The sequence below is a fragment of the Oryctolagus cuniculus genome, chromosome 7 (genome assembly GCF_051225735.1).
Source record: "Oryctolagus cuniculus isolate XC-2025 breed Fujian yellow rabbit chromosome 7, ASM5122573v1, whole genome shotgun sequence".
NCBI lineage: Eukaryota > Metazoa > Chordata > Mammalia > Lagomorpha > Leporidae > Oryctolagus > Oryctolagus cuniculus.
Window position 1 is genome coordinate 128,883,321 of NC_142873.1, and position 19,052 is coordinate 128,902,372.

General features: G+C 54.6%; 2 protein-coding genes across 5 annotated transcripts in view; one reads left to right on the top strand and one right to left on the bottom strand.

Moving 5' to 3' along the window:
* ARMH1 (armadillo like helical domain containing 1) overlaps positions 1–1,886 on the bottom strand; it is a 50,286-nt gene extending 48,400 nt beyond the window's left edge. For both annotated transcript variants that reach the window (XM_017346361.4, XM_089300792.1), the window contains exon 1: positions 1,751–1,886. The gene's annotated coding sequence lies outside the window, so the exon portion shown is untranslated. The remainder of the gene's footprint in view (positions 1–1,750) is intronic.
* TMEM53 (transmembrane protein 53) lies at positions 1,849–18,553 on the top strand. Of its 3 annotated transcripts, none has more exons than XM_008265359.5 (3): positions 1,849–2,132; positions 12,965–13,086; positions 16,972–18,553. In XM_008265359.5, exons 1-3 carry the CDS (start codon positions 2,072–2,074, stop codon positions 17,623–17,625), a joined length of 837 nt encoding a protein of 278 aa, XP_008263581.2. In that variant the 5' UTR covers positions 1,849–2,071; the 3' UTR covers positions 17,626–18,553. The 3 variants fall into 3 exon arrangements, with proteins under 3 accessions (XP_008263581.2, XP_089156921.1, XP_051713832.1); XM_051857872.3 differs by lacking the exon at positions 1,849–2,132 and adding an exon at positions 2,328–2,456; XM_089300795.1 differs by lacking the exon at positions 12,965–13,086 and having other exon boundaries at positions 1,978–2,132.
* The last annotated feature ends 499 nt before the right edge of the window (positions 18,554–19,052 follow it).

The window sequence follows — 19,052 nt, forward strand, 5'->3', positions numbered from 1 at the left end:
CTCCTGGACATTTCTGCTTGGACATTCCTTTGGTACCTTATATTCACCATTCCCAGAACTAAACCCCTCCTAAAAACCCAGAGGACTCTCCTTTGCCCACATCAAGAATCTCTTCATTTTTTCTACTTCTTCTCCACCCCAGTCACCAAGTCCAGCTCTTGCTGGCTATGAGAGTCTAAGAAATCCATTCACTCCTCCCCATTTCATTTACCACTCCATGATTTTTTTTTTTTTTTTGACAGGCAGAGTGGACAGTGAGAGAGAGAGACAGGGAGAAAGGTCTTCCTTCCGTTGGTTCACCCCCCAATGGCCACCGTAGCCGGCACATCGTGCTGATCCGAAGCCAGGAGCCAGGTACTTCTCCTGGTCTCCCATGCGGGTGCAGGGCCCAAGCACTTGGGCCATCCTCCACTGCACTCCCTGGCCACAGCAGAGAGCTGGACTGGAAGAGGAGCAACCGGGACAGAGTCCGGCACTAGAACCTGGTGAATTAGCCTAGTGAGCCGCAGCACTGGCCGAACCACTCCATGATTAATATCATCATAAATAATCCTTCCTCAGCACTGAAATAACTTCTCCAACCCCCAATCCATTCACTGCACTTATTTTTCTAAGATCAAATCTGTTACCTGCTCAAAGCCTTCAGTGACTCTCTGCTATCCTCAGGATAAATCTAAGCCCTTGTTTCACAGGTGTAGAACCCATTGGAAAATTTCTCCCCATCAGCAAGATCTCCCTAAAAGCTCAAAGCTGAGCTTGGCACAAGGATTCCTCTGGATCTGTGCCTAACTGTTCTCTCACGGGTTCACTCACTCTGCTGGCTCTCTTCCTTCACTTTCCCCTTTGGACTCCTCCAAGGAGTCCTCTGCCCTCCCTCCCTCCCTCCACAAGCCGTTCAAGGCTCACCCCACCGCCATAAGCGTTCCTTCTCTCTGATTCTGAGTTCATAAAATTCTTACTCCAGCCAGAGCTGTGGCCCAGTGGGTGGAGCCGCCGCCTGTGATGCCGGGATCCCATGTGGACGCCCCATTTCCCATCCAGCTCTGTTAATGGCCTGAGAAAAGCAGCAGAAGGTGGCCCAAGTGCTTGGGCCGCTGCACCCACGTGAGAGACCTGGATGAAGCTCCAGGCTCCTGGCTGCGGCCTGGCCCAGGCCTGGCTGTTGCAGCCATCTTGGGAGTGAACCAGTGGATGGAAGATCCATCTCTATCTGCCTCTGTCTATTTATAACTTTCAAATAAATTTTTTTAAAAATAAAATCTTTACTCTCCTGTGGTATTTACTCCCTACACACAGAGTTGGCCACGCATGATTTCTCTCCCTCTCCCATTAAGATTTATGGAAGTCAGAGCCAAAAGCTTGAACCTCACCAGAGCCCAGGAACCTGACTAGCCCTATCTCTAGTTCATAATAGGTGCGCTGCAAATACTTGTTAAATGAGTAGATACGTGCAAGAAAGTGGTACCCCTAAGCTCTTGGTGTCCCCCCCCACAAACAGGGTATTCTCTAAAGTCACCAACTGAAGACCGCCTCCCACCCACCAGCCAGAATGTGCCTTGGCCCCACTGGGCGGAGGGTGGGTGGGCGCGCGCCCCCTAGGCCTTGGCATAGTTTTCTACCTACAGCTTTCGGAGCCGCGGCTGGTAAAAGGCAGGCGTAGCTACACAAGTAACTGCCTCACAGGACAAAACGCCGGTTCTGACGAGACCCTTCCCACTCCTGGACTACAGCAACTCACAGCGACTCTTACCTCCACAGCAAGGTGGGGACTCTTCCTGATCGGCGTCCCAGCTGACCAATACCTGATCCAGAACAAGCGAGTCAGCCAATGGCTGTGGGCCAGGGCTAGGGAGGGGCGGGGCATGGTTGCTAGGGCACAGCGGTCGGGTGCGGCAAGAGGCTCTGGGAGAGACTCGGTGGTTGCTAGGGTGGGAGGTCACAGAGCTCAGCTCAGGGATTGGGCAGTGTCGGGGGAGGTGGGTGGTGATTGGGTGGTGCCCAGGAGGCGCCCGGCTGAGGCGCCGGTGCGCGAGCGGGAGTTCCGGCGGGAGGCCCGTGCAGCACCTTCACCATGGCCTCGGCTGAGCTGGACTACACCATCGAGATCCCGGATCAGCCCTTCTGGAGCCAGAGTATGGAACGAGGGTTGGGTCCAGTCGTGGGGAGGGGACCCCGCGAGTCTGTGGGTCGCGAGCGCAGCAGAAGCTCCGCCCCACTCGCGGCCCCGCCCTCTCGCGGCCCGCCCCCTCCCTCATAGGGTCGGCCTAGCCTTTGCGGGGCGCAGAGCCCCGCCCCTTTTGTGAGCCCCGCCCCAGGACGCTCCTCCTTCCGGAGCCTCGCCCCTTCTCTGCGTCAGCAGCTTGGTTGGGCCCTTGTGTCCCTCCAGTCCGGGGTGGGGATTGTGTCTCAGGTCCTGGCCCCGGTTTATCTCGTAGCTGAATGCTGCTGGGGGCAAGGTCCGTCCTGATTCCTCTGTTTGGTATGGGGTTTCCCACTGCCAGGCACCTCGACCTCCGTGGACAGGGGTTCCTGCAGGGGCGGGGGTTCTCAGGGAGCCGGGGACTCAGAAGTCTTAGCCCACCCGTGCACTTTTCTGGGCAGTGGTTACGATAGCAGGCTCTGCAGTCAGGTAGAACTCTGGGAATCCTGACGCCTCCATTTAGTGCCTGGGGGACTTTGGGTAAGCTGCTGGCTTTGAATTTCACCTTCCTCCTCTGCAAAGTGGGGTTGTTGAGGGCGCAACTGATACGATTTGTGTAAGGAAGCCAGCATATGGCCAGGCGCGGAGTAAATTTAGTAATTGGCCTTTAAGATTAGCGTTGTTTCCCCGCTACAGGCATGTCATTAAAGAAAGATGTGTGGGAGGCGCCACAAAACCTCTAAAGCAGGTTTGCATCTATGGCAGCATGAGTAGGTTTGGGGGCCCGGAGAATGGAAAGTTTGGCCTCACTGGGAGTCAGGAGGTTTGCAGCTCCGCGAGTGTGAGCCCAGCGTGTCGCCAGACTTCGTGCCCCCGGCCTCACTGCCAGCAGCCCTGCCTCTGTGTGGCTGCCACAGTGGATCTTCCTAATGTAGAGGTTTTTTGTTTTGTTTTGTTTTGTTTTGTTTTGTTTTGTCTTGTTTTGTTTTGTGACAGGCAGAGTGGACAGTGAGAGAGAGACAGAGAGAAAGGTCTTCCTTTTGCTGGTGGTTAACCCTCCAATGGCCGCCGCGGCCGGCGCGCTGCGGCCGGCGCACCGCGCTGATCCAATGGCAGGAGCAAGGAGCCAGGTGCTTTTCCTGGTCTCCCATGGGGTGCAGGGCCCAAGCACCTGGGCCATCCTCCACTGCACTCCCTGGCCACAGCAGAGAGCTGGCCTGGAAGAGGGGCAACCGGGACAGAATCCGGCGCCCCGACCGGGACTAGAACCCTGTGTGCCGGCGCTGCAAGGCGGAGGATTAGCCTAGTGAGCCGCAGCGCCGGCCCCAGTTGGGGTTTTATCTTGTGGCAGCCCCCAAAGAGCTTGGGATTCTCCATCTACATCTTGCTGCTCTGCCTTTGCTTCTGCTGTTGTCTGTCTGGAAGGCCCTTTGCCCTCCGCTGCCCCACGCTGCCCCTCGCTGATGTCCAGCTTGTCATTCAAGGCGTAGCTCAGATGTTGCCTCCTTTGGAAGAGCCTTCCCGACCCCTCACCTGTGTTCTTGGCTGGAGTCAATGAGAAGGAGGCAGCCCCTGGGTGCCCAAGGAACAGACGGCTGCAGGCCAGCTGCTCTTCCCTGGAGCGGGGTCTCTTGGCCTAGGGCTGTTGGGCTTGTAGAAGTGAAAATACTTTTTGACAGTTTTGGCATCCGCAGATGAAGTGAGTTAATATTGCCCTTGGAGAGCCTTCAGCAGCAAAGGGCTGGGGCAGCCTCCTGCGTGGCCAGGAGGCCAGAGGGGCCTCCCTCCCTGGCCAGCTGGCAGCCTGGGGGCCTTGGTTCGCATTTCTGCCTCTGACCAGCTCCAACTTTGTCCAGTCATCGAACTTCCCCGAGTCTCCGACCCCTTCGCTGGAAGATGGGCTTAATACTAGTGCCTGCCTCGCAGGCTTGTGAGTGTCCACAAGGTAGTGATTGGATGTGTGTGCCCGGCACGGAGCAGGTGCCCTGTCTGGGTGTTTCCTCTGCCAGGGCTCCCCCGGCGGCTTCAGGAAGCTGCGTCTTGGATTTGGAAGAAGTCTCCAGCCCTCTGTCCTGCGAGGCCCCTCTGTTGCTGCCAGACCCTTTCCTGGCAGGGGGCTTCCCCCCAACCTCCTGGCCTGCTGGAGGCAATGGGTTGTGAGAAGGCAGTTCCCCTTCTTCAGCCACCATGGGACTGCCAGTCATTTCTGCTCTGGGTTCAGCATTTGCTGTATCCGGGCCCTGGGCTAGTTTCTGGGGCCTCAGCAGAGGCTCCTGCCAAGCTGCCATCAGGGGAGCTGGATGTGGGGCAGGCGTGAGGCCTTCTCACAGGCGGTATCCAAATGGCGTGGCAGCTGAGTTGTGCTGGGTCTGGCCCAGAGCAGGCTCCCCTCCTCTCTTCGAGAGTGTAGCTCGTGCGTCCTCCAGAGCTTCCACTGCCTCCTTCTCCAATGGCCCCCCGGACAGTGCCTGCCCCAGAGCTGAGCTGGGGTCCTTGGACGCCTCAGAGGGGCTCAGGGCACTGCGAGCTGTCTGCAGGAGCCCACTGCCAGGCTGATGGGACTGCACAGAGAGGGATGGTCTTTGTGGGCTCCAGAGCTTGTCTCTCTTTGGCAATTACTGTTTAATGGCAGGGAAGCATGTAGGGTGGTCATTTTTTTTTTCTAGACTTGCTTTCCCCTCATATTGGAAAATCCAGCCACAGAGCCCAGCACCAGAGGGTGGTGGCTGATGCTGGCACTTAAGTGGCTGTAGGGCAGCTTCGGATGTGGGGTCCTTCAGAGCCCTGGGCTTTGTGGACCAGGCTGGGCACCCCAGGGTTCCCCTGCTGGGAATCCCATCAGCCAGCATCCCTGGCAGCTCTTGCCAAGGGCAGTCTGCCCAGGCCATGGCAGAAGCCTGTCCTTTGCCCTGGAATCTGCCCTCCTCCTCTTTCTTTCTGATCCTGGTCTCTCCTCCTACTCAGCTCTCATTTCATTTCCTTGGGCAGGTTTTCCCCTGTGGCCCTGGAGCACTGTGTTACTGTCATTGCAGTACTGACAGTGTTACTCGCTGCTCTCCGGGCCTGGCAGGGGTAAGGGGCCAAGTGCACTGAATGGAGCCACTTGCAGCACAGGGGGCCCCAGAGAGAGCTGACGTGACATCTCGGGCCCCGGCTGCACTGTCCTCCTTCCACTCAGGAAATGGGCAGCCGGGTCCCACCAGGTCCCCTGATCATAGCCTGCTCAAAGCCACCCGGTTGCTCTCATAGTCAATAAGCATAAAAAAATCACTCATTCTTAGAATTAGTGGGCTGGGACAGGGGTCTTGCTCTTGGAGTAAGCAGAAAGTCTCAAGGGGACTCCGGAGAAGGAGGCCAGGGATTGTAGAGCCCTGGACTTTACTGCAAGCCTTCCCTTTTGCCCACTTGCAAATTAATTAATTTCACCTGTTAATCAAAAACCCTTTCTAAAGCGTCTACTGGAGGTCAGGTGCTGTACTGGGCCCTGGATGCCAGAGCCAGACCTGACGCGCCCTTGGCGGGCCTCCCTTTCTCCGGGTGTCTGTGGTACTTCCACTGTGCACCTTGCCCTGTTCACAAGGCAGGCCCGGCAGGAGCTCCCTTCAGGATTTCATTAATCCTCACCAGCACCTTGTGAAGCAGGGAGAATGCTTAATCCCGCTTTACAGATGAGGAACAGATGCCTGGGGGAGGCGAGGAGTCTTGCCCAAAGTAATCCCAGATTTCGGCTGGGGAGCCTTACTCCAAGGCCGGTGCCTGCAAACACGTCAGTTGCCATTGGGAAGGGTTGCCTGAATGCAATGCCATTTGCAGGAAACAGGGACATGCATAAAGAAAGGGGTGTCCATTCAAGTGTTTTTTATAACAGCAAACAATTGGAAATAGCATCATGTCCAATAATGGGAGACTGGGCCCCATAAATTATGAAACATTCCACAGCCGCTCTGCAGCCACTAAAAATAATGGTGTAGAAATATATAAACTGACAGGGAAAGATGTTCACAATATATTGCTAAACGGAAGAAAGCAGATTACAAACAGTCTGATTCCAATTTTATTGGATATTCATTTTGTACTTTTTCTGCAGTGAGCATGCTTTGCTCCTGCAGTAATAATACTTTCGATTTATTGAACTCTTTCTTTGTGGTAGGTGCCGTGCTAAGCCCGCTCTCGTCATCGTCTTATTTAATGCTTTGTATTACTCTCCCCATTTCCCAGATAAGGAAATTGACACTTGGAGAACTTGCTCAAGGTCGGTGCTACAGTCGCTTAGTGGCAGAGCCAGATTTGAACCCAGACAGGGTTTCATTCATGGTGTCTTAGATACCGTGCTGCTCTACTATGCTGTTATTTTGAAAAAGGGAATTTGAAACAAAACGGTTTGGTTTAAATATAGGAATTGTGAGACTCCAGAAGGCGTGTCTGGGGAGCAGAGGAAATGGAGCATCCTTTCTTTGCATTTTAAAAAGAAAACATAGGTTCTTTGTATTTCAATTCCGGCTTTCGAACCAAAAAGCACAGGCCCTGCGCCTTGTCAGCCCTTCCCTTTGCCATCCCCAAATGCCCCTGGGATGCACACAATCCAATTTATGCCTTATGGCTTGGACCGTGGAACAATGCCGGTGGGGATTCTTGTGTTATGGGTGTCCGTGTCACTTGTTGAGAATTCTGCAGGACAGGGTCTTTGGTGTGCTGCAGAGGTGCCAGGGTGGAGAGGAGCAGCCATGCACTGCCCAGGGGCTCCTGGCACCCTTGACCTCCTCGCCTTCCCCAGTGCTTTTGGCTCTGCTGGACCACTGCCTTGGTCATTGTTAACTCTCATTGCAAAAGTGATGCATATTTGGTGTTAGAAATGGGCAAAATATGAAAAAGAAGTTGCCTTTCATTGCAGAAATAATTGTTATTAATCTTGGTGCGTCTTCTTTGCATAAGTGTGTGTGTGTGTTCGGTTGTGGTACTACCCCCTGCTCAGCTTGCTTTTCCACTTAATGAATTATTGTTATTTTTCTAAATAATAGCATTATTGAGATATAATTCACATACCATAAACTATGCATTTCATTGGCTTTTCATATATTCATAGAATTGTGAGACCATCACCACTATCTAATTTCAGAACGTTTTTCATCACCTGGAAAAGAAACGCTGCACCCATTAGTAGTCACCTCTCATTTCCTTCTTCCTCCAGACCTTGAAAAGCACGAATCTACTTTCTGCCTCTGTCAGTTTGCCTAGTCTGGATGTTTTCTATAAATGGAACCACACACTATGTGGCCTTTTGTCTGGCTTCTTTCACTTAGCTGCTGTATTTTGGTTATTCTGTCACAGGTGGTAGGACTGTTCCAGCCCTTGGCTGTTATGTACAAAGCTGCTGGGAACATTCACGTACAAATGGTTGTTTTTGTTTTTAAGATTGATTTATTTATTTGAAAGGGAGTTACAGAGAGAGACAGAGAGAGAGAAAGAGAGAGAGAGAGATTTTCCATCCACTGGTTACTCTCCAGATGGTGCAATGGCCAGGGCTGGGCCGGGCTGAAGCCAGGAGCCTGGAAGTCCATCCTGTTCACTTGGACCATCTTCTGCTGCTTTCCCAGATGTCTTAGCAGGGAGCTGGATTGGAAGTGGAGCGCTCATATGGGATGCTGGAGTCACAGGTGGCAGCTTAATCCTCTGCATCACAACACTGGCTGGGCCTCATGTACTTTTGTGTGTTTGTATTTTCACCCCTCGGTATATCCCAGGTAGTAGAATTGCTCATGTGGTAACTGTGGTTTTTTGTTTTTTGTTTTTGTGGGATGACTGCCTACGTGTTTTCCAAAGTGACCACACCATTTTACATTCCCATGAGCACGTGTGAGTGTTCTGATTTCTCCATACCCTCATCAACATTTGTTAGTACCTGACTTTTTGATTATAGCCATTCTAGTGCATACAAAGTGGTACCTCATTGTGGCTTTTAATTATTTATTTTATTATTTAAGATACAGAGAGAGAGACAGAAAAAGAGAGAGCTCCTAATCTGCTGGTTCACTCCCTAAGTGCCTGGAAGCCAGGAATGCAATCCAAGTCTACAATGCCATTGGCAGAGACCCAACTAGTTGAGTCGTCCCCTCCTGCATCCTAGGGATGCAGAAAGCTTGAATCAGGAATGCAGTAAGGACGTAGACCCAGATGCTTCAGTATAGAATGTGGTAAAGATTTATTTATTTATTTATTTGAATGGCAGAGTTAGAGAGAGAGAAGGAGAGATAGTGAGAAATCTTCCATCCTCTGGTTCACTCCCTAAACAGCCACTGGGCCAAGCTGAAGTCAGGAGCTTCATCCGGGTCTCCCACATGGGTGCAGGGGCCCAAGCACTTGGGCCATCTTCTGCTGCTTTCCCAGGCTCATTAGCAGGGAGCTGGATCAGAAATGGAGCAGCTGGGACCTGAACCGGCATCCAAATGGGATGCCAGCACTGCAGGTGGCTTAACCTTCTACGCCACAGGGCTGGCCCCCGAAACTTATTTTCATTTTTGTTTGAAAGGGAAAGAGAGAGAGATGGATTGATATCTTCCATCTGCCGGTTTATTTCTCAGTTGTTTGCAATAGCCAGAGCTGATCCAGAGTGAAACCAGGAGCCAGGAACTCAGTTGGGAAGTACTCAAGCCATCATCTGCTGCCTAGGTGTACATTAGCAGGAAGCTGGATCAGAAGTCGGGCAGCCGGGACTTGAACTGGGTACTCCAAAACAGGCCGTGGACATTCAAGGCGGCATCTCAACCACTGTGCCCAACACCTGCTCCCAAAAGTTCTCAATTTTAATGAAATCCCAGTATTTCTATTTTATTTGTTTGTTTGTTCCTCATACTTTCGGTGTCATGTCCCAGAAACTGTTTCCTAATCCAAGGTCACAAAGACTTACTCCTGTGTTTTTTTCTAAGAGTTTTATGGTTTTAGCTCTTACATTTGTATCTATTATCTGCTTAACGTGTTACTGAATGTCCTGTGTGATTCAACATCTTTCTGTTTCAGAAGTGAGGTTACAAGCATATTTTTGAGACTTTTGATGCATGTTTCAAAATTGTGACTCTGTCTCCTGTCTTTTCCCTCCCCTTTCCTGTCTCCCTGCTGCTGTGGGTGGGTCGGGCCTTCACCAGCTCTTGCCATGCCTGTGACAGCAGCCTCCTACCTGTCTAACCATGAATTCTGTCAGCGCAGTGTTCTAACTGTAGTGTGTAGGGGTGGTGGGGATGATGAGGCAGGATTGGGGGGTTCTGGAACAGAACAGTGAGCTGACTCGTAGGTGGAGTGGGCATGAGTGAAACGTGAACCCGGAGCACCAGGTCCTGGACCAGGTGGAGGTGGAGGTGGAGGTGGAGGTGGAGGTGGAGGTAGCATAGTTGTGGTAGGGACCGCATGGTTGTGGTAGCCCACAGAGTAGATACTGGCTCTGCCACTTCCTGGCTGTATGTTCTTGGAAGAAAGGGACTTAACCACTCTGTGTTTCAAATGGGAATAGTAATAGTAACGAACTCCTAGGGTGGCTGTAGGATGGTTGTAGGCAGTGTGTACTGGGGTGCTGACTGGGGTAGGCAGTTCCTGAGGAGGAGCAGGTGCATGAGGTTGGTGTTGGGTGTTGACACAGGAGGCAGCCACGTGTGCAGTTTGGGGCTGAGGCACTCAAGGTTTGGTTAAGACCAGAGGCTTGGCGTTTCTACCCAAGGGGCCAGCTAGAGTGGCGGATGTAAGCTGGCCTTGGAGCCAGACCACCTGGGATTGGATTTTAGCTTCACTGCTCACCATCGTATAACCCGGAGCAAATTACTTACCACCTCTGTGCCTCTGCTTGTCAGCTGTAAGATGAGAATAACACCAGTTCCTTGCTTACAGGGTTAGTGTGAAGGTGGTATGAGTTGATAGGTGAAGCGCCTGGGACAGCGCCTACCAGGTAGTGCTGGATGTGGTAGCCCTGTTTGCTGAGAGAGGTTTGTCACAGTTTTGGAGCCAAGTGTATTTGATTGCCTGCACAAGGTCATGGCACGTTTTGTAATAGACTGGGAGACCGAGCCAAGGGCTAAAGCATTCAGTGCCCAGGGGCGGGTGTCAGAGGTCTGGAGATGTCAGTGGTAGGATGGATGCCATGGCCAGGGGAATGAGCAAGGGCTTTTGCATGAAGGTAGAAGAACCCTGATCTGGGTGTGTCAGTGAGTAACAATGGCCATAGCGATGACTTTTATTACTATGAGGAGGGCAGTGGAGAAGAAGAATGCCAGCTCATTTGCCTTGGGCCAGCTCTTCACTTTGCAACCTCGTGTTCATTTATTCAGTACGTAACTTGTAGGTATCTGAAGAGGCCGCCCCCGGTGCTGGCCATCCGAGATGTGGCGATAAACATGATAGACCCAGCCTCCTGTGTCCAGTGTGCTTGATAAGGGGAGAGAGACAGACATTAAACGAATGATTGTGTAAGTCATAGTCAGTTCGGATCAGGTCCTGCCGGATCCCCACTGCGAAATCCTCTTTGGCTCTCCACTGTGTGCCGACTGCTGAGTGAGCATACAGCAAGGAGGCCCTGTGGATCTGGCCCAGGCCTGCTCTCGGCGTCTCCTGCTCTTGGGTTCCAGCCCCCAGCACTGCTCGCTGTGTCCTAGATGGACTGTCACATCCCCTCCCTCCCACCGCCACCCCTGCTCACGCCTTCTGTCCACCGAGCACATCCGCACCGGGCCTTCAAGGCCTCTGCAGCCAACGTGTCCTCCTTTGAGAGACCTTTCCTGGCCCCATGACTCCTAGCCATGTGCGCAGAGCACTCTGGAGTTTCTGGAATGGGAGCTCTTCATGTGTAGGCTCCATGGGGGCAGCTTGGCTCCAGTGGGGAGAGGGTCTTGCTGAAGGCTCTGAGTTAGGCATGGGCCTGGGGAGTGGGGCACTGGGAGGGCAGAAGGACGTGTGAGGGGAGTGGGCAGTGCCCACAGGCAGGAAGAGCACCTTGGGCCTTGGTAGGCAGCCTCAAGTGCCTGGCTGGAGGGCCGAGGGCCGACGGGTCTCCTTTAAGACCATTGGGGACAGCCTGGGCTCTGGGAGTTTCTTCGGGTCAAGAGTCAGCCATTGCTGCCTGAGTCGATGAGCTCAGGGGCCCCCGGCAAAACCTGCCGCTGAGCACGGGGCACTGTGAGTCCCAGGCACCGGGAGAAGGGCAGTCGGAGGCTGGGCAGAAGCTGCCTGAACCTTCTGCCACTGGGAATGTCCCGGCCCTGCTGGCGGGAGCCAGCCTTGAACATCCCGAGGCCACCAGGGGATGTGACCGCCACGGGCTGCGGTCTCTGTAATTGAGATAAATTCTGAAGCCTCTGCTGGTGTCTCCGTGGAGGATGCGGGCAGGGGAGCCCTGACCTCCGAGGTGAGAGAGTCCCCTCCCCCTGCCCAGGCTCTCAGAAATGCAACTGTGGGACAAGGACAGCCCCACGCTGCAGCTCTTCATTACCACCCACGAGGCCACGCGCTTCACCCACTGTGGCCCACACGTAGCCTCTTCGCCAGAAGGGCCGGTGCAGGCAGAAGATGGGGCACCTGGCCGAGGCCGGCCGTGAGCGGCTCCCTCGATGGGAGGGCTGCAGGCCGAGCTGCACAGGCCCAGGAGCCCCGCGGGTGCGGGCAGTTAATCTCCGAAGGCCGGAGTCACCACTACTAGGGAGCAGGAACGCTGAACTTTTCAATCACATTAATTTCCACAGGAAATTGTTGTCTTCCTTTTGTCCAAAGGTTAGTGATTTATATTTACCATCCTCTTAACTAGCCTTGAAATTTACCGTCGCCGGGTCACCGCCGGCCTCCATAAATTTCAGGGTGGCAGCCGAGCAGAGCCCACTGGCTTGGTCCTTGGAAGGGGACGAGCCAAGATCCAGCTGCAGACATTCGCTGCACAGCTGTCCCCAGGGGGCGGGGAAGGGAGGGGAGGCTGATGGACAAGACTGCGGGGCGGGCGGCCCTGGCGGAGGGAGAGGTGGGGCCCGCTGTGGGCTCAGAAGGGGCTCCGGCTTCTTGGAGGAGAGCGGGGGCTGGCTGCCCAGCTCTGCACTTCCTGCGGGGCCCTCGGCAAGTCACCTAGCATCACTTGCCTCCGTCTCCTCATCTGTAGTAAGAGCACCTGGACCACAGTGAGCAGAGGCCGTGATTCGTCTCTGGCAGGCCACAGTGCCTGCTTCAGACCCCCTTCCTCCATCTGCCCATGGAAGCAGCACGGGGCTGGCAAGCATTTTCTTAAAGGACCAGTAGGTATTTTAGGCCCTGCGAGCCATAAGGTAGTGGTCCCTGTTTGTAAAGACCTCGCACTGCCGTCACAGACAGTAAGTAAACTGGATGAGCGCGGCTGCGTTCCAGGGGAGCTGTACTAGGGCACTCACATTTAACTTCTATGTAATTTGCATGTCTCACAAAATATGAATCTTTGGATTTAACTATGTTTTTAAATTAAAAAAAAAAAAAAACACATTAGCTTGCAGGCCACACAGAAACAGGCAGGGGCCGGACTTGGCTGTGGGTGTGGTTGCTGACCCCCGGATCTGAAGGTGAGATTGCGTGGAGGAGGGTCCACCTCGCTCACCTGGGCTGAGAGAAAGGTGCCCCCATGCGCTTTTTTTCAGCTGATCCCACAAGGGCTCCCAAGAGGCCTGCAGAGAAGCAGTGGAGCAGGACAGTGGAGGGAGCCCTGTGGGAGCCTGGGCCTGGCAAGCTGCCTGGGCCTGGCACCCACGGACATCCTGCCTGCGGCCTCTGCATTGGGCAGAGCCCCCGCTGGCGACCCCAGCCCTCTGGTGTTGACAGTGCCTGTCTGTGTTTCAGAGAACAGCTCCAGCCAAGCTGGGAAGGAGGCTGGCACTCGGCAGCCGGTGGTGATTCTCTTGGGCTGGGGTGGCTGCAAGGACAAGAACCTTGCCAAGTACAGCGCCATCTACCATAAAAGGGTGAGTATTGCAGGCACGTGGTACCCGGCCCCTGGGCTCTGCACTTGCTGCCCTCTCTATGGGGAGCTGGGAGCCTCTGGGCTAAGGAAGACAGTGGGGGCTGGATTATAACCCCTTTGATACCAGCTCGGTGGCCTGGCCCAGCCCCATCCGTCTCCCAACCTGCTCCTCTTTCCTCAGTGGGCTGCCCAGTGGGTGTGGAGTGAGCCCAGGCCTCAAGTCCCTGCTGGGGGCCCTGGAAGGGTGAGTGGGCATAGCTTGTACTCCAGGACTTTGTCCTTTTCTGGCCAGGTGAGTTTCTGCCCTAGGACAGACCAGAGTGCCTTTCACATGCCCAGAGTCATGGGCACTTTCTGGGGCCTCCCGATGAGGTAGAGGTAGACACTGCAGTGGGTGGTGGGTTTGGCAAGGGCCTGGTTTTATCTTGGAAGCCCCTTTCTTTGGCCTCTGGCTCCACCCTCCTCATTCCCAGATCTCCCTAAAGCAGCCAGGAGAAAGGCCAGGCCAGCTGTGCCCCACTGCCTCCAGCCTCCCTGAGGCCCACACCCACACCCTGTCTGCTGGAATGGGAGAGGGATTGCGGGAGATGCAGTTCTGAGCTTGCCACCTTGCAGCCAGCAAGTGTGGCCCTGCCTTTCCCAGGCTGCCTTACGCCACAGGGAGTTGCAGCTCCTTCCCAGGCCCCCTTAGGGGCTTAGCCTGCTTGTGCAACGGCTTCTCCATTAGACTGAGCACCAGAGGGCAGGTGAAGAATAGGGGTGTGGAGTGCGAAGGAAAGGACATGGGGTTGTGAGGCTTGAGGTGTGAGGAGTAGGTCCTCAGGGGGTTTAGCATTCAGAAAGTCCCGTATGTGGAGTGGGGGGAGGATTGCAGGGGCTGGGATGGAAGCCAGAAGCAATTGAGGGGGGTGGGTTGCAGGGGTCCAAGACAGAGGGGGTCCAGGACCTTGTGGCTGGTGGTGCAGGTGGAGAGCAGGTGCGTGGAGGGGGCTCGCCAGGTGGCGCAGTGGCAGCTAAGTGAGAGGCTGGAAGTGGACACAGGTGCAGGGAGGGGCTCAGGCAATGTCAGGTTTCTGGCTGGGTGCTTCCTGGGCAGGCCGCTGTGTGTTGAGACTGGAGCGTTAGGAGAGAACTTGGAGCCTCCCGGGAGGATGAGGAGGGAGAGAAGCCTTGTGCAGCCCTGCGGATCGGAACGTGCACTTAGAGGAGTGGAAGAGGAAGAAGGGTCTATGAGGAAAGGAGGAGGGGCCAGGGATGGGTGAGGAAACCCTGAGGGCAGGACCAAACCCACAGAAAGAGGGAACGAGGTGGGGGCAAGCTCTGGGAGGCAGAGGCTGAGGCGACAGGCGGGTAGAGGGGCCGCGTGGGAGGGACAGGGCGTCTCCATTCCTCATCTGGAGGACAGGATGGGTGCAGAGAGAAAGAAGACAAAAACATGATACCCTGCCACCTGGAGAGTACCTGTTTATGGCTGTGTACGGTCTTCCAGCTTTTCTGTGCTGTGTGTCTCCCTGAAAACCATGGAGTGTACTCTTCCGCGTCTTGCTTTAGTTCCAGACATGCCCTCCACCTTCTCATGTTATTGCATTTTTGTCTCGTCTAGTTTCCAGTCCACTTTCAGATGCCCTAATTGTCCCCAAAGTGTCCTTTTTTTTTTTGACAGGCAGAGTGGACAGTGAGAGAGAGACAGAGAGAAAGGTCTTCCTTTACCGTTGGTTCACCCTCCAATGGCCGCTGTGGCTGGCACACTGTGGTCAGCACGCTGTGGCCGGCACACCGCGCTGATCCGAAGCCAGGAGCCAGGTGCTTCCCCTGGTCTCCCATGTGGGTTCAGGGGCCCAGCACTTGGGCCATCCTCCACTGCAGTCCTGGGCCACAGCAGAGAGCTGGACTGGAAGAGGAACAACCAGGACAGATTCTGGCGCCCTGACTGGGACTAGAACCCGGGTTGCCCAAACCAGGATCCAACCCAGGATTACGCATTGCATTAGTTATTTTGTTATTGAAGCCCCCTTTTTTAAACAAACAAACAAATAAATATTTATTTGAAAGGCAAGGAGAGAGACAAGGACTGAGATCTCTCAGCCACTAGTTCACTCCACTCCCCACATTCTCGCAACAGCCAGGGCTGGGTCCACAGCTGGGAGCTGGGAGCTGGGAGCTGGGCGATCAGGCCAGGTGTCCCACATGGGTGGCTTGAGCCATCACTGCTACCTTCCAGGATGTGAATCAGCAGGAAGCTGGCATCAGGAGTGGAGCCAGATGTTGAGCCCAGGTACTCTAATGTGGCATGTGGCCATCTTAACCAGGGCCTTACTGGCCAAGCCACAGACTTACCCTACTTCTTTTGAATCTTGAATGCCCCACCCCCATGATACTGACTTATTGGAGAAACTGGACTTCATGGGAATATTTCTAGAAGTGTACAACCCCAGTGCTGCCAGGAGAAAAGAATGATGGGAACTGAACAGTCTCCCGTTCAGTTATGACCAACTGGGATAGTGTGGGTGGCTTCCAATAACCCCGTCATCAGTCTCAGGGCTGGGAGGACAGGGAGCTGATGGCAAACACTTCTGCTCCCCAGCCCTGTTTGGCCATTTGGGGACTGTGCCCTTATTACCACCATCACTCGTTTCTGTTGGCTGAGAATTTACTTTGTGCCAGTGCTGTTTTGGTCACTTGAGATACATCTTCTGCATTTAATTCTTATCATATTAGATGGGTGCTGGCCCAATGTATACATGGAGATGCAAATTGAGAAAGAAAAAGTAAGTTGCTCCTTATCCACACTGTTAGTAAGTGGTGTGACCCCAGAGCCTGGTCAGATTCCCCTGACAAAAGGCCCTGTCTCTTTGGATCAGGTTGAATACAGGAGGTTAGAACTCAGGCAGGGGGGCTCTGGCTGCCTTTTATTTGTAATTTTGTATTTATTTGAAAGGGGATAGGGAGAGAGAGAGAGAGAGAAAATGAATGAATGAATCGTTCATCTGTTGGTTCACCAAAGTTAGGAATCCAGAACTCAGTCTGGGTCTCCCATGTAGGTGGCAGGGCTCCATTGAGCCATCACCTGCTGACTCGCAGGTGTGCAGCAACAGGGAGCTGGAATCAGGCACTCTGACACAGGATGGGGTATCCCAGGCAGCAGCATCTTAACCGTTGCACCAAACATCCACTTCCTTTGGCCGCCATGCCTAACTGGTCTAGAAGGGGACACATCTGGAGGTTTTGGGCATACTTGGCCTAGGCAGTGAGGGGGAAAGAAGCCTACAGGGAGTTGGGCCTAGATTTTAGAATTTGAACAACAGTGTTTACTGTATTTGGCCTTTTTGGGCGAGTGTGAGGAATGACCCCAAGTGTAGGAACCCAAGCATTGATTTGGGTGTTAGGTCCCTGAGTCTGGAGGGTGTGGTCTGTGCTCTCAGAGCCATGGGTAGGAAAGTGGCAGTGACCAGCAAGGGCCACACCATGGGCCTGGCTCAGAAGTGGCCTCTGGTGGCCAAGGCTGGGCCTGCAGGCTTTCTCAGGTGTCTGGGAGGTGGGGACAGTGCCCAGCAGGGGATGGCAAAGCAGCAAGGCCTTAAATGTGAACAGTCTGGTGTGTGAGGAACCAGAGGGAAGAGACTCCTATCTGTTTGGACCAAGTGTTCTTAAACATTCCAGGTCCAGGCCTCAAGTACCATCCTGGGCTGAGGGTGCTTGGCCGGCACGAATTAGTCCCAAAACAGGTCTCGAGGGTGGCTTCCAGGAACAGAAGTGAGGAGTGAGCTGGTGCCAGTAGGGCCCTCACTTCAGAAGCAGGGCCTAGAGTGTTGCTGGGCTCTGGAGGTTGAGGCCGAGGTTGTGGGCCTGTGCCTTAGCTGTCCCCACTGCCTCTGCCTCTCCCCAGGGCTGCATCGTGATCCGCTACACGGCCCCGTGGCACATGGTCTTCTTCTCCGAGTCCCTGGGCATCCCGTCACTGCGGGTTTTGGCCCAGAGGCTGCTGGAGCTCCTCTTCGATTACGAGATTGAGAAGGAGCCCCTGCTCTTCCACGTCTTCAGCAACGCGGGCGTCATGCTGTACCGCTACGTGCTGGAGCTCCTGCACACTCACCAGCGCTTCTGCCACCTGCGCGTGGTGGGCACCATCTTTGACAGCGGTCCTGGTGACAGCAACGTGGTCGGGGCGCTGCGGGCCCTCGCCGTCATCCTGGAGCACCGGCCTGCCGTGCTGCGCCTCCTGCTCCTGGTGGCCTTTGCCCTGGTGGCAGTGCTGTTCCACGTCCTGCTCGCTCCCCTCACTGCCCTCTTCCACCCCCACTTCTATGACAGGCTACAGGACGCTGGCTCTCGCTGGCCCGAGCTCTACCTCTACTCCAAGGCTGACGAGGTAGTGCTGGCCAGGGACGTGGAGCGCATGGTGGAAGCACGCCTGTCACGCCGGGTCCTGGTGCGCTCTGTGGACTTTGTGTCATCTGCCCACGTCAGCCACCTCCGCGACTACCCTACTTACTACACGAGCCTCTGTGTCGACTTCATGCACAACTGTGTCCACTGCTGAGACGCCTGCTCCGGCTCCCCTCTGCTCCAGAAATAAATGCCTGACACCTCCCCACGACCCGCACCTGTGGGGCCCTCTTTTAATCCCCTATGGCTTTCTGCGACTTAGGGGTCCCCTAAGTAGGAAGTTCCCATGGGCCTGTGTGCTGCATCTGCTGACCCCAGGATCCTGGCAGGACTCTGGGGGTCTCGCTGAGTCCTGTGGTGGCTTAGCTGTAAAACTTAACAAAGTGGGGAACTGAGGGAGAGCCCCAGATTTGTTAGAAAATTGTGGAAAGAACATTGCCATGGCATCTACTCTCTTAGCAGACTTACTAGCGAACCTCCACACTGTTGGACAGATCTTTAGAGCTTAGTCATCGTGCCTAACTGAAAGGTTGCCTGTTGCCAGAGTTGAGTTTTGACTTCTGGAGTGGAAATGGTGGGGAGGTGCCAAGAGGAGGGAGCAGGTTGGAGAGGGGTTGTGACCTCTGCTCTAGAGGGGCAAAGTCCCACAGTGCCAGGCACATGGATCCCACTGGGAACTCACCTAATAGTTGTCCCGGGCCTCACTGCTTGTCTGAGCTGGGAACCAGACAAGGAGCTGAGAATACCTGGATCTGGGCCCACCTGCCTCCACCACGCTTTACCAAGACACCACTGGATCCAGGGGAGCTGCAAGCTGCATGCCCAGTGGGCAGGGGGAGTGGGGGCAGGAAGGCAGCAATGCTATCCCAAGACCTGGGGATAGGCTAACTCCAGAGCCCTGAAGACCAGAACCAGTGTGAGGGGATTTTTGGCTGAAACAACAAACTCTCTTCCCTCCTTATGGGAGACTCACTTGGTCCCTCCTGAGGCAGGAAGGGTGGCTTCAGGCTTAGTTCTGTGCCATCTGCCTGCGACTCACGGCTGCACACTGCTGATTCTCAATAAATATCTGTTGACCAAAAGAGCGTATGGGTGATCATGGGGCCTGTGGGGCAAGGGTGGGCTTAGCCAGTTTGGCAGGCAGTGAAAGAGGCAGCTAGAAAAGCTCTGGGAGGTGCAGACCCCTGAAACTGTCAGGGATGGTGGAGCAAGCTCTATCTGCATGGCACCTGCCCCATGGGAACCCCAAGGACTGCTGTGGCTGCACTGCTAGCCATGGCCAACAGGTGGCAGTGCTGCCTGTGCTTTGAGTGCTCTAAGAGTCCCACAGCAGGGAGGGCTGCAGTGGAATGCACACACTCTGGGTTAATGTCCCCATTAGTGAGCATATGGCCCCCAGGGTGGGGGTAACCAGCCATCAAGGACCTACAGAGTCCAAGGCAGGCGGAAGGGAGAGTAGAGACATAAAAGGTGACAGCCTGACAGGCTCAGAGCCTCCTCACTGCCCTCACCTACCCCCTCCTCCTAATCTGCTTCTCCCAACCCTCAGCCACGGCTGGGCTGCTCCATTATGATCGCAGG